General features: G+C 38.0%; 1 protein-coding gene across 2 annotated transcripts in view; it reads right to left on the bottom strand.

Moving 5' to 3' along the window:
* Positions 1-15,379, bottom strand: part of GFPT1 (glutamine--fructose-6-phosphate transaminase 1) — a 101,398-nt gene that overhangs the window by 51,899 nt on the left and 34,120 nt on the right. For both annotated transcript variants that reach the window (XM_036908240.2, XM_036908241.2), the window contains exon 4: positions 6,642-6,767. In XM_036908240.2, coding sequence (XP_036764135.2) covers positions 6,642-6,767 — 126 coding nt within the window. The remainder of the gene's footprint in view (positions 1-6,641; positions 6,768-15,379) is intronic.

The following is a 15,379-nucleotide window of genomic DNA, read 5'->3' as shown; positions in this document are numbered from 1 at the left end:
TCATCCACCACATCAACAAAAAGAAAGACAAAAACCACATGATCATCTCCATAGATGCTGAAAAAGCATTTGACAAAGTTCAACATCCATTCATGTTAAAAACTCTCAGCAAAATGGGAATAGAGGGCAAGTACCTCAACATAATAAAGGCCATCTATGATAAACCCACAGCCAACATTATATTGAACAGCGAGAAGCTGAAAGCATTTCCTCTGAGATCGGGAACTAGACAGGGATGCCCACTCTCTCCACTGTTATTTAACATAGTACTGGAGGTCCTAGCCATGGCAATCAGACAAAATAAAGAAATACAAGGAATCCAGATTGGTAAAGAAGAAGTTAAACTGTCACTATTTGCAGATGACATGATACTGTACATAAAAAACCCTAAAGACTCCACCCCAAAACTACTAGAACTGATATCGGAATACAGCAAAGTTGCAGGATACAAAATCAACACACAGAAATCTGTGGCTTTCCTATATACTAACAATGAACCAACAGAAAGAGAAATCAGGAAAACAACTCCATTCACAATTGCATCAAAAAAAATAAAATACCTAGGAATAAACCTAACCAAAGAAGTGAAAGACTTATACTCTGAAAACTACAAGTCACTCTTAAGAGAAATTAAAGGGGACACTAACAGATGGAAACTCATCCCATGCTCGTGGCTAGGAAGAATTGATATCGTCAAAATGGCCATCCTGCCCAAAGCAATATACAGATTTGATGCAATCCCTATGAAACTACCAGCAACATTCTTCAATGAACTGGAACAAATAATTCAAAAATTCATAAGGAAACACCAAAGACCCCGAATAGCCAAAGCAATCCTGAGAAAGAAGAATAAAGTAGGGGGGATCTCACTCCCCAACTTCAAGCTCTACTATAAAGCCATAGTAATCAAGACAATTTGGTACTGGCACAAGAACAGAGCCACAGACCAATGGAACAGACTAGAGAATCCAGACATTAACCCAGACATATATGGTCAATTAATATTTGATAAAGGAGCCATGGACATACAATGGCGAAATGACAGTCTCTTCAACAGGTGGTGCTGGCAAAACTGGACAGCTACATGTAGGAGAATGAAACTGGACCATTGTCTAACCCCATATACAAAAGTAAACTCAAAATGGATCAAAGACCTGAATGTAAGCCATGAAACCATTAAACTCTTGGAAGAAAACATAGGCGAAAACCTCTTAGACATAAACATGAGTGACCTCTTCTTGAACATATCTCCCCGGGCAAGGAAAACAACAGCAAAAATGAGTAAGTGGGACTATATTAAGCTGAAAAGCTTCTGTACAGCAAAAGACACCATCAATAGAACAAGAAGGATCCCTACAGTATGGGAGAATATATTTGAAAATGACACATCCGATAAAGGCTTGACGTCCAGAATATATAAGGAGCTCTCACGCCTCAACAAACAAAAAACAAATAACCCAATTAAAAAATGGGCAGAGGAACTGAACAGACAGTTCTCCAAAAAAGAAATACAGATGGCCAACAGACACATGAAAAGATGCTCCACATCGCTAATTATCAGAGAAATGCAAATTAAAACTACAATGAGGTATCACCTCACACCAGTAAGGATGGCTGCCATCCAAAAGACAAACAACAACAAATGTTGGCGAGGCTGTGGAGAAAGGGGAACCCTCCTACACTGCTGGTGGGAATGTAAGTTAGTTCAACCATTGTGGAAAGCAGTATGGAGGTACATCAAAATGCTCAAAACAGACTTACCATTTGACCCAGGAATTCCACTCCTAGAAATTTACCCTAAGAATGCAGCAATCAAGTTTGAGAAAGACAGATGCACCCCTATGTTTACTGCAGCACTATTTACAATAGCCAAGAATTGGAAGCAACCTAAATGTCCATCAATAGATGAATGGATAAAGAAGATGTGGTACATATACACAATGGAATACTACTCAGCTATAAGAAAAGGGCAAATTCAATCATTTTCAGCAACATGGATGGAGCTGGAGGGTATTATGCTCAGTGAAACAAGCCATGCGGAGAAAGAGAAATACCAAATGATTTCACTTATCTGTGGAATATAAGAACAAAGGAAAAACTGAAGGAACAAAACAGCAGCAGAATCACAGAACTCAAGAATGGACTAACAGGTACCAAAGGGAAAGGGACTGGGGAGGATGGGTGGGTAGGGAGGGATAAGGGTGGGAGAAGTAGGGGGGTATTAAGATTAACATGCATGGGGGGGTAGGAGAAAAGGGAGGGCTGTACAACACAGAGAAGGCAAGTAGTGATTCTACAACATTTTGCTATGCTGATGGACAGTGACTGTAAAGGGGTTTATAGGGGAGACCTGGTATAGGGGAGAGCCTAGTAAACATAATATTCGTCATGTAAGTGTAGATTAGTGATAGCCAAAAAAAAAAAAAAAAAAAAAAAAAAAAGGGCAGTTCCTGTGTGGTAACCTCCAACGAGTTCTACACAAGGGTATAAAGGGCATATAAAAGTGTAGGCAAAGGGTCTGTTTGTGTTTATACAGAGGATCAAAGCCTAATTGGGCTACCCCGAAAATGAACTAAGATACGATATGAAAAAGAACTTCCAACATCAGCACTCTCTGGAAGACTCATGCCAGAAGATGATCATCAAAAAACCCCAACAAAGATCGACGCACTGCTACAGCTGTAGATGCACTCATCCCACCAGTTCCTGGACTTGCCATGGGAATGAGGAAAGAGATATGTAAGCTGGCCTGTGCATACAGTAAAACAACAAAATTTGACTGGATCTATACTGTTGGAACTCAACCAAGAATTTGGAGAAGTGCAAATTGTAGCGCTCCAAAGTCTTACAACTACAAACTATTTATTGTTAAAAGAACATATGGCATGTGAACAGTCCCCAGGAATGGGTTGTTTTAACTTGTCTGATTTCTCTCAGACTGTTCAAGTTCATTTGGACAATATCCACCATATCATAGATAAGTTTTCACAAATGCCTAAGGTGCCTAACTGGTTTTCTTGGTTTCACTGGAGATGGCTGGTAATTACAGATATGCTTTGGTTATGTAACTATACTCCTATTATGTTAATGTGTGTGTGCAATTTAAGTAGTAGCTTAAAACCTATACATGCTGAAGTTACTCTACAAGAAGATATATCAAAGAAATAATCAATCTTCCCATGTTTTCTTCCGCCTGCTACTTCTATAGCTTTTCTTCTTCCTTCCTAATTACAACCCTTAAATAGAATTCGTGCCTCATATCAAATTTACCGAGTATCATAATTCTTCCAAGTGGTAAAGATACCTTAAGACAAATGCTGGGCATAGAAGCCACAGGGCATAAATATGCAAAGAAGTAAAAAGCTAACTTTTTCAAACAATAAGGCTTCTCTCTCACTTACCAACTTCACATTTCCCTGTATGGCCCCGGAAGATGACTGGTTAGCCAGAGACGGGTAAGATTCCTCAAGGGAGGAACAACCTAAGACAGGCACAGTCGCAGGGGGGCCATCAGGTGAGAAATTGGGGATCAACAGAGGTGAGGCTTAGAACCTCACCCCCCCGGTTCTGAGAGAAATCTTCTGCATACGTGGATGTTTTATTGCCCTGGTCTAGCTTGGATTAACACATAGTCTACAGGCACACACCTGATCATCTACATGTGCTCTCTTACAACACTAAACTAGGTTTTCTACCTTTATCTTGTATCTACCTACCACTTCAGCATTTTATTAAAAATAATAATAATAAAGAGAGAAATGTGGTATCCACATATAAATCAAGTATAAAAACCAAATGAGTATTCATATTTGAACTGACTGTTTAGAGTTCATAATGCATGAGCAAAACCGAAAGTTTCTGTGATGACTGCCCTTGTACTGTTCACTATGTAACTTATTCATTATGTAAGAATTTGTTCTACATGTAAAAACTTGTTTGTTATGCCTCAGAAGATTGGAGACTGACAAAAATTAGGCTTGGGGTGGAATAATGATTGTGCATTGAGCATTGACTCCCCTATACAGAATTTTATTGTCGTTAACAACCATTTGATCAATAAATATGAGAGATGCCCTCACAAAAAAAAAAAAAAAAGGACAGACTTCCAATTGTAAAATAAATTAGTAACCGGGATGTAAGGTATAGCATAAGGAATATAGTCAAAATATTGTAACAGCCTGGTAGGGTGATAGCTGGAACCTAGAATTATGTATATAAATGTTCTACCACTGTGTTGTACACTTGAAACTCATGTAATGTAATACTGTGTGTCAACTACCCTTCAATAAAAAATAATTATTAAAAAAAAAAAAAAAAAAAAAAAAAAGTTTACATTATTATTTACAAACACTGAAGGTGCATGTAAAGACTACCAACATGGATTTATTATTTAAAATTTTTATAAGTCAGAAGAGAAATTACCATTAAGTCCGATTTTACATTAAATTATCAAAATGTTTTTAACATACTTAAAGATCTGACATTTTGGAGCTTGAATTCAATGCATTACAAACCAAATAATAAATACTTTCAATAGATTTTTAAGTCAGAGAAGATACTACAAAGTAACATAACAAAAATAAATCTAAGAAAAATATTTTAATGCTACAACACAGAGATTGATAAATAGCTGATTGCTGATATAAAGCCTTAAAGTGAAACTCTGAAAACATAATCTAGAAATGTTTGCAGGAATCATTTATAAAGGCCTTGTCAGTATTAAAAGTTTGAGTGGTTGTTAGCCTTCAAATCCAATTCAATAATAATTATGTGAAACACAAGAAAACTAAAAAGGTAGCTGCTGAATTATAAAATCTTTTCTGAAAAGATATATAAACACATACACACACATATACATATTATTTGCTTATTTGTAAAAATGGAAGACTAAACTAAAAAAATTTGTTAAATGTTTATCTACAGGGAGAGATGGAATAAGGACAAAAGAGGATAGAAATTAGACTTAATTTATTTTACTTTATCTTTATTGAAAAGTTCAACTACTCTTTGCTATGCTGAAGTGTCACATTTATAATAATTCAGGTGATCATTATCTATGAGTCCATTTCTAGATTCTATTCTGTTCCACTGATTAATGTGACTGGCCTTGCCCAAAATCACACTATTTTAATTACTGAAATTTTATAATTGGGAAATGAACTTCTTTTACTATGCCTTTTTTTTATAGGTGTGACATCAGAACTATGCAAATATTTTTAAATGAAATTAATTTTTAAAGAAAATCAATCCCTAAAAACCAAAATAAATCATACTAACATGACACTGTATCAACTTGGTAGCAAACCACATAGAGAAGTATTACCCCAAGTAAGGTAAGACACAGTCATTTGATTACACATCCCAAGAGAGATACACTTTGAGGACCAAAAAATTAGTAAAAACTAGCAAACATGCTGTTACAGCAATGTTGGTATTACGATTCTGTTCCATGCGTATCATACGATAAATCAAGTAGGTGTGTTGCTGGGGTTAAGAACTGAGTTTTTAAGCATGATTGAAAGGAAATACAAAGGTCAATGATTAAAAACCTTATAGCCCTGGATTTGAACTGTGTCATGTTTTATCTTTAAATTTATGTATGCACATATACATGCACACACAAGAGGTACATGTACATACATTTACTTCATAGCTCTGTCCACCTAAATGGCCTAGTCTACTAAATGACCACTTCTAAGGACCTGGTTTATAGTTTTTAAATATCATTTCCACTAAAAGGAACCAGGGCTCCTTAAAGTAATGGCTAATTCTAGTCTAGGGTCAGAATTAGGTGAACCTAGAGTATCTTGGCCTACCAGAAAACAACAAAGACTACTGACAGCGCCTACTGGGGTCACATCAAAAGGACTCAGGAGCCAGCCTGAATAAGCTCCAATGGCCAAAGATGGGAAGATTTTTACTCCAATATAGATAATTCTTCCATGTTTTGGAAAAAAAAAAAAGCAGTATTTTTAAATCTGTGAATTTTATAAAGAAACTTCTTTATCTTAGAGAACGTTAGAACCAATTCATTACTGGAAAATGGTAGAGAAAGGGGGAAAAAATTAATGATTTATCCTGCCTTTCCTAAATAATCTGTTCCACAGGATAACTAAGCAGCTGATATGGAGGAGACTCTGTTTATGGTATTTAAGACAATAAGTGAGGAAGGAATGATAGTATTAGACTCTCACCATTTTACAATCCCTAAATAAATAATTACTCTACAGCTACTAACAACACAAAAAGAAAAACCTCCAAACATTCTATACCTCCAGATGTAAATAAACACCATACCAATTTATAACAGAAGGACGATTGAGAAACATGTTAAATGACACCATAAGATGCATTCAATTAGCAAGAACTAGACTGTAGGAAGTTCTCTAAGACACGGTAAACAGAAGAAAGAGCATCCAAATAATCGGGTGGGAGAGTAATGGGTAAGTGTAACTGATCAGGTACTGATAAATGTTAAGGCTGGGTGATGGATGCATCAGGTTTTATATTCTCTCTACTTCTGAATGTTTGAAATTTTCCAGATTAAAAAAAATTAAAGTGACAAAAACACAAGAACCTTATTCTTCTCCCATTATCAACCGATCCACAATCATTCCAAGGCACACAGAATCTGACCATACCATTATTTTTATCAGAGCGCTGTGGATGGCTATTGACAGGATTGGGTTCTCCATGTGTTGCCCACCGAGTATGAGCTATTCCAAGGTGTACATCAAATTCTATATCCAAATCCATATCTTGTTGTTCTAAAGGAGACAAAATCAAAAATTTCAATATTAAATCATGCTGTACAAGTAATGTTATAAAGCTGTATTTAAATATAATTATTACAGTGCTGCTCACTTGGAATATACAATTATTTAAACTGTAAATAACTGTATAGGCATATTCAAGATAGTAATTAAAAGACTTAAGAGTTAATGAAGATCAAGTATATTCAAAACAGTAATTAAGACTTAGGAGTTAATGTAGCTGAAATACTTACAGCAAATGCTTCCAATAACAACCAAAAAAATGTATACAGAGAGAGAAAGCAAATGTGACAAAATGCTAACAATAGTAAAACTAGATAAAGTATATGGGTGATTAATGCACTATTCTTTCAGCTTTTCTGGAGGCTTGAAATTTTTCAAACTCAAAAGTTAAAGACAAAGAGTTAATGTGATTTTTAAAAATCTGTATTTAATCCATGCCTTGAAAAGAATCAGTGTCATTTTAATTAGACATGTAAAAATAAATTCATTTTCTCAATCCCACACAACCTTATTGCTTTGGTCACCAGTGAATGTAAACATGTCTCACAATATAAACTGCAATTATGAAGAGCTTCCAAAATCAAAGAATAGTCCTTGAGAACAGAGCAACACTATGAAAGTATCGGGTCGCAGGCTGATACTCCTTCACCTTGAAAAGCAGCTATTCTAATTTCTTTTCCCTGTAAGCTCATTTCTTCTTGCTTGTTTCAGGAAAAAAAATAATAAGAAAGAGTTGCAGTATTTACTAGTAATGACCCCCTCCTTCTAATTTCCTAAATATAAAATTCATTTGTCTAAGAATTATTAGGTCTGAATTAAGAGAAAACTGCTCAGGTATCTGCGTAGGAAAGCCCATGCATTTTCACACAGTCTTTGTGGTTTCTACATTGGCTAATCAGGTCATTCTAAAACTCAAATCTGATCAGGAAACAATGACTAAAATACTTGAATAGACTTCCATTGCTTTGAAAGTGGTTTGCATCCCTAGCTACCCAGGAATCATCCTAAACCTAGTCACAGGGATTAAGGAAAAAAAATCCTTAAGGTATTATGCTCAGTGAAATAAGACAGGCAAAGAAAGACAAATACCATTTGATTTCACTTATTTGTGGAATATAAAAACAACTCAAAACGGAATGAACAAAACAATAGTAGATGCAGACACTGAGAAGTGACTAGTGGTTACCAAGGGGGAGAGGTTGTGGGGACAAAGGAGCACAGTAATTCACAATCACAATATAAATTGGTCTGGTCACAGGCTCAACAGTACAGCATGCAGAATATAGTCAATAATTCTGTAACATCTTTCAATGTTGACAGCAACTGCCTAGAGGGGATGAGGATTTGATAATGTGGCTAACTGTTCAACCACTGTGTTGTACATTTGAAACCAATATAAGATTGAATATCAACAATACTTCAAAGAAAAAAATTTCCAGAAGGATGCACAAGAAATTCGTAGTATGGATCACTCTTAGAAAGAGTTACTAAGCGGGGTAGGAAAGACACTTTCACTGGTCTTTTGTTTTTGATTAAGGTATCATTCATATACAATCACATGAGCACCTATGTGGTTACTAGATTCCCCCACTATCAAGTCCCCACCAAATACCCCATTACAGTCACTGTCCATCTGCATAGTAAGATACTATAGAATCACTACTTGTCTTCTCTGTGCTATATTGCCTTCCCCGTGCCCCCCTCTACATTATATATGCTAATCGTAATGCTCCTTGCCCCCCTCTACATTATATATGCTAATCGTAATGCTCCTTATTCCCCTTCTCCCTCCCTTCCCACCCACCATCCCCAGTCCCTTTCCCTTTGGGAACTGTTAGTGCATTCTTGGGTTCATTGACTCTGCAGCTGTTCTGTTCCTTCAGTTTTTGCTTTGTTGTTATACTCCAGATGAGTGAAATCATTTGATACCTGTCTTTCTCTGACTGGCTTATTTCACTAAGCATAATACCCTTTAGCTCCATCCATGTTGTTGCAAAAGGTAGGATTTTCTTCTTATGGCTGAATACTATTCCATTGTGTATATGTACCACCTCTGCTTTATCCATCCATCTACCGATCGACACTTACGTTACTTCCATTTCTTGGCTATTATAAATAGTGTTGTGATCAACATAGGGGTGCATATGTCTTTTTGAATCTGGGATTCTGTATTCTTAGGATAAATTCCTAAAAGTGGAATTCCTGGGTCAAATGATATTTCTATTTTGAGTTTTTTGAGGAACCTCCATACTGCTTCCCACAATGGCTGAACTAATTTACATTCCCACCAGCAGTGTAGGAGGGTTCCCCTTTCTCCACATTCTTCCCAGCATTTGTTGTTGCTTGTCTTTTGGATGTTGCCATCCTAACTGCGTAGGAAGTTGTGATGGTTTTAATTTGCAATTCCCTGATGATTAGCAAAGTGGAGCATCTTTTCACATGCCTGTTGGCCATGTGAATATCTTCTTTGGAGAATGTATGCTCAGACCCTCTGCCCATTTTTATTTATTTATTTATTTATTTATTTAGTGATCATCAATCTATAATTACATGAAGATTATGTTTACAAGGGTCCCAACATTCACCAAGTCCCCCCCCAAACCCCATTACAGTCACTGTCCATCAGCGTAGTAAGATGTTGTAGAATCACAACTTGTCTTCTCCGTGTTGCACAGCCCTCCCCATGCCCCCACCACATTATACATCCTAATCGTAATACCCCTTTCTTTTTTCCCACCCTTTTCCCTCCCTTCCCACCCATCCTCCCCAGTCCCTTTCCCTTTGGTAACTGTTAGTCCATTCTTAAGTTCGGTGATTCTGCTGCTGTTCTGTTCCTTCAGTTTTTCTTTGTTCTAATACTCCACATGCGAGTGAAATCATTTGGTACTTGTCTTTCTCCGCCTGGCTTATTTCACTGAGCATAATACCCTCTAGCTCCATACATGTTGTTGCAAATGGTAGGATTTGTTTTCTTCTTATGGCTGAATAATATTCCATTGTGTATATGTACCACCTCTTCTTTATCCATTCATCTACTGATGGACACTTAGGTTGCTTCCATTTCTTGGCTATTGTAAATAGTGCTGTGATAAACATAGGGGTGCATCTCTCTTTTTCAAACTGGAGTGCTGCATTCTTAGGGTAAATTCCTAGAAGTGGAATTCCTGGGTCAAATGGTATTTCTATTTTGAGCATTTTGAGGAACCTCCATACTGCTTTCCACAATGGTTGAAATAATTTACATTCCCACCAGCAGTGTAGGACAACCTCGCCAACATTTGCTGTTGTTTGTCTTTTGGATGGTGGCCATCCTTACTGGTGTGAGGTGATATCTCATTGTGGTTTCAATTTGCAAATCTGTGATAACTAGCGATGTGGAGCATCTTTTCATGTGTCTGTTGGCCATCTGAATTTCTTCTTTGGAGAACTGTCTGTTCAGCTCCTCTGCCCATTTTTTAATTGGATTATTTGCTTTTTGTTTGTTGAGGTGCATGAACTCTTTATATATTTTGGATGTCAACCCTTTATCGGATCTGTCATTTATGAATATATTCTCCCATATTGTAGGGTACCTTTTTGTTTTATTGATGGTGTCCTTTGCTGTACAGAAGCTTTTCAGCTTGATGTAGTCCCACTTGTTCATTTTTGCTTTTGTTTCCCTTGCCCGGGGAGATATGTTCATGAAGAAGTCGCTCATGTTTATGTCCAAGATATTTTTGCCTATGTTTTTCTCATGACTTACTTTCAGGTCTTTGATCCATTTCAAATTTACTTTTATGTATGGGGTTAGACAGTGATCCAGTTTCATTCTCTTACATGTAGCTGTCCATTTTTGCCAGAACCATCTGTTGAAGAGACTGTCATTTCCCCACTATATATCCAAGACTCCTTTATCATATAATAATTGATCATATATGTTTGGGTTAATGTCTGGAGTCTCTATTCTGTTCCACTGGTGTGTGGCTCTGTTCCTGTGCCAGTACCAAGTTGTCTTGATTACTGTAGCTTTGTAGTAGAGCTTGAAGTTGGGGAGCGAGACCCCTCACTTTATTCTTCCTCCTCAGGATTGCTTTGGCTTTTTGGGGTCTTCGGTGTTTCCATATGAATTTTTGAATTATTTGTTCCAGTTCATTGAAGAATGTTGCTGGTAGTTTCATAGGGATTACATCAAATCTGTATATTGCTTTGGGCAGGATGGCCATTTTGACGATATTAATTCTTCCTAGCCACGAGCATGGGATGAGTTTCCATCTGTTAGTGTCCCCTTTAATTTCTCTTAAGAGTGCCTTGTAGTTTTCAGAGTATAAGTCTTTCACTTCCTTGGTTAGGTTTATTCCTAGGTATTTTGTTTTTTTTGATGTAATTGTGAATGGAGTTGTTTTACTGATTTCTCTTTCTGTTGGTTCATTGTTAGTATATAGGAAAGCCACAGATTTCTGTGTGTTGATTTTGTATCCTGCAACTTTGCTGTATTCCGATATCAGTTCTAGTAGTTTTGGGGTGGAGTCTTTAGGGTTTTTTATGTACAGTATCATGTCATCTGCAAATAGTGACAGTTTGACTTCTTCTTTACCAATCTGGATTCCTTGTATTTCTTTGTCTAATTGCCGTGGCTAGGACCTCCAGTACTATGTTAAATAACAGTGGGAATAGTGGGCATCCCTGTCTTGTTCCCCATCTCAGAGGAAAAGCTTTCAGCTTCTCGCTGTTCAGTATGATGTTAGCTGAGGGTTTTTCATATATGGCCTTTATTATGTTGAGGTACCTGCCCTCTATACCCATTTTGTTGAGAGTTTTTATCATGAATGGATGCTGAATTTTATGAAATGCTGTTTCAGCATCTATGGAGATGATCGTGTGGGTTTTGTCCTTCTTTTTGTTTATATGGTGGATGATGATGATGGATTTTCGAATGTTGTACCGTCCTTGCATCCCTGGGATGAATCCCACTTGGTCATGATGTATGATCCTTTTGATATATTTTTGAATTTGGTTTGCTAATATTTTGTTAGGTATTTTTATATCTACATTCATCAGGGATATTGGTCTGTAATTTTCTCTTTTGGTGGGGTCTTTGACTGGTTTTGGTATTAGGGTGATGTTGGCTTCATAGAATGAGTTTGGGAGTATTCCCTCCTCTTCTATTGTTTGGAAAACTTTAAGGAGAATGGGTATCATATCTTCTCTGTATGTCTGACAAAATTCTGAGGTAAATCCACCTGGCCCAGGGGTTTTGTTCTTGGGTAGTTTTTTGATTACTGCTTCAATTTCTTTGCTTGCAATTGGTTTGTTTAAATTTTGTGTTTCTTCCTTGGTCAGTCTTGGAAGGTTGTATTTTTCTAGGAAATTGTCCATTTCTTCCAGGTTTTCCAGCTTGTTAGCATATAGGTTTTCATAGTATTCTCTAATCATTCTTTGTATTTCTGTGGGGTCCGTCGTGATATTTCCTTTCTCGTTTCTGATTCTGTTGATGTGTGTTGATTCTCTTTTTCTCTTAATAAGTTTGGCTAGAGACTTATCTATTTTGTTTATTTTGTCAAAGAACCAGCTCTTGATTTCATTGATTTTTTCCTATTGTTTTATTCTTCTCAATTTTACGTATTTCTTCTGTGATCTTTATTATGTCCCTCCTTCTGCTGACTTTAGGCCTCACTTGCTCTTCTTTTTCCAATTTTGATAATTGTGACATTAGACTACTCATTTGGGATTGTTCTTCCTTCTTTAAGTATGCCTGGGTTGCTATATACTTTCCTCTTAAGACTGCTTTCGCTGCATCCCACAGAAGTTAGGGCTTTGTGTTGTTGTTCTTGTCATTTATTTCCATATATTGCTGGATCTCCATTTTAATTTGGTCATTGATCCACGGATTATTTAGGAGCATGTTGTTAAGCCTCCATGTGTGAGCCTTTTTGCTTTCTTTGTACAATTAAGTGCTAGTTTTACTTCTTTGTGGTCTGAAAAGTTGGTTGTTAGAATTTCAATCTTTTTGAATTTACTGAGGCTTTTTGTGGCCTAGTATGTGGTCTATTCTGGAGAATGTTCCATGTGCACTTGAGAAGAATGTGTATCCTGTTGCTTTTTGGATGTAGAGTTCTATAGATGTCTATTAGGTCATTCTGTTCTAGTGTGTTGTTCAGTGCCTCTGTGTCCTTACTTATTTTCTGTCTGGTGGATCTATCCTTTGGAGTGCGTGGCATGTTGAAGTCTCCTAAAATGAATGCATTGCATTCTATTTCCTCCTTTAGTTCTGTTAGTATTTGTTTCACATATGCTGGGGCTCCTGTGTTGGGTGAATATATATTTAGAATGGTTATATCCTCTTGTTGGACTGAGCCCTTTATGATTATGTAATGTCCTTCTTTATCTCGTTTCTTTGTTTTGAAGTCTATTTTGAATGATACTAGTACTGTGACACCTGCTTTTTTCTCCCTATTGTTTGCATGAAATATCTTCTTTCATCCCTTGACTTTTAGTCTGTGTATGTCTTTGGGTTTAAGGTGAGTCTCTTGTAAGGTGAGCATATAGATGGATCTTGCTTTTTTATCCATTCTATTACTCTGTGTCTTTTGATTGGTGCATTCAGTCCATTTACATTTAGGGTGATTATTGAAAGATATGTAGTGATTGCCCTTGCAGGCTTTAGATTCATGGTTAAGAAAGGTTCAAGGTTAGCTTCTTTAGTATCTTACTGCCTAACTTAGCTCACTTATTGAGCTATTATAAACACTGACTGGTGATCCTTTATTTCTCTCCCTTCTTATTCCTCCTCCTCCATTCTTATATGTTGGTTGTTTTATTCTGTGGTCTTTTGCGTTTCCTTTAACTGCTTTTGTGGGTAGTTGATTTTATTTTTTGCCTTTAGTTAGTATTTGGTTGGTCTGCTTTCTTGGCTCTGATTTTATTTTCTCTGGTGACATCTATTTAGTCTTAGGAGTGCTCCCATTTAGAGCAGTCCCTCTAAAATACCCTGTAGAGGTGGTTTGTGGGAGGCAAATTCCCTCAACTTTTGCTTATCTGGGAATTGTTCAATCCCTCCTTCATATTTAAATGATAATCGTGCTGTATACAGTACTCTTGTTTCAAGGCCCTTCTGTTTCATTGCATTAAATATATCATGACATTCTCTTCTGGCCTGTAAGGTTTCTGTTGCGAAGTCTGATGATAGCCAGATGGGTTTTCCTTTGTAGGTGACCTTTTTCCTCTCTCTAGCTGCCTTTAAAACTCTGTCCTTGTCCTTGATCTTTGCCATTTTAATTATTAGGTGTCTTGGTGTTGTCCTCCTTGGGTCCCTTCTGTTGCGAGTTCTGTGTATTTCCGTGGTCTGATCAATTATTTCCTCCCCCAGTTTGGGGAAGTTCTCAGCAATTATTTCTTCTAATACACTTTCTATCCCTTTTTCTCTCTCTTCTTCTTCTGGTACCCCTATAATGCAGATATTGTTCTTTTGGATTGGTCACACAGTTCTCTTAATATTGTTTCATTCCTGGAGATCCTTTTATCTCTCTCTACGTCAGCTTCTATGCGTTCCTGTTCTCTGGTTTCTATTCCATCAATGACCTCTTGCATCTTATACATTCTGCTTATAAACTCTTCCAGAGATTGTTTCACTTCTGTAATCTCCCTCCGGACATCATCCCTTAGCTCTTGTATATTTCTCTGCAGCTCCGTCAGCATGTTTATGATTTTTATTTTGAATTCTTTTTCAGGAAGATTGGTTAGGTCTATCTCCTTCTCAGGGGTTGACTCTGTGATTTTGATCTGGATCAAATTGTTCTGCCTTTTCATGGCGATAGAGGTAGTTGTGGGGAGCTGGTGTGTGTGTCAGCTGGGAGAACGTCCCTTCTTGCTGGTTTGTGGCCTTCTTCTCCTGGGAGAACAGCGACCCCTAGCGGCTTGTGCTGTGCAGATACACACAGACAGGGTGTCTGATTCTTGCTCAGCCGCTGTGGAAGACGCTCTGCCCAGTTGCTGTGGGCGTGGCCGCTGCCGCTATGGCAGAGACATGCTGGAGGGGTAATGGGCTGGAGGCTGTTTATCACCGTGAGGGGTCTCGGAGCTGCACTGCCACCCAGGAGATTGTGGCACCCGGAGTTCCCCGGGATTCCCAGTTACTGGGCTGATTGCTCCGGGGCGCTTCCATCCAGCTGTGAGGCCCCTGTCCCTTAAAGATTTTCAAAGGGCACTCGCTTTTCTTTTGTCCCAGGGGCGCCAACTGTGGGGACCTGCTCGCAGGTTTTACTGCGGTTTCCCTAGTATCCAGGACCCCACACATGCACTGTGTCTGCGTTCTGGTGCGGATGGCTAGGGCTGGGTGTTCAGCAGTCCTGGGCTCCCTCTCCCTCCCCGCTCCAACTCCTCTCCTCCAGCCAGGAGCTGGGGTGAGGGTGCTCAGGTCCCTGTGGGCCACGGCTTGTATCTTAGCCCCTTCGCGAGGCGCTGGGTTCTCGCAGGTGTAGATGTGGTCTGGATGTTGTCCTGTGTCTTCTGGTCTCTCTTTTAGGAATAGTTGTATTTGTTTTATTTTCAAAAATATATAAGGTTTTGGGAGGAGATTTCTGCTGCTCTACTCACGCCACCATCTTGACTTCGCCCCTCCTGCCCAT

This window comes from Manis pentadactyla, chromosome 2 (assembly GCF_030020395.1).
Source record: "Manis pentadactyla isolate mManPen7 chromosome 2, mManPen7.hap1, whole genome shotgun sequence".
Taxonomy (NCBI): Eukaryota; Metazoa; Chordata; class Mammalia; order Pholidota; family Manidae; genus Manis; species Manis pentadactyla.
Note: the sequence above shows the minus strand (reverse complement) of the source record. Positions and strands in the feature narration are given on the sequence as shown.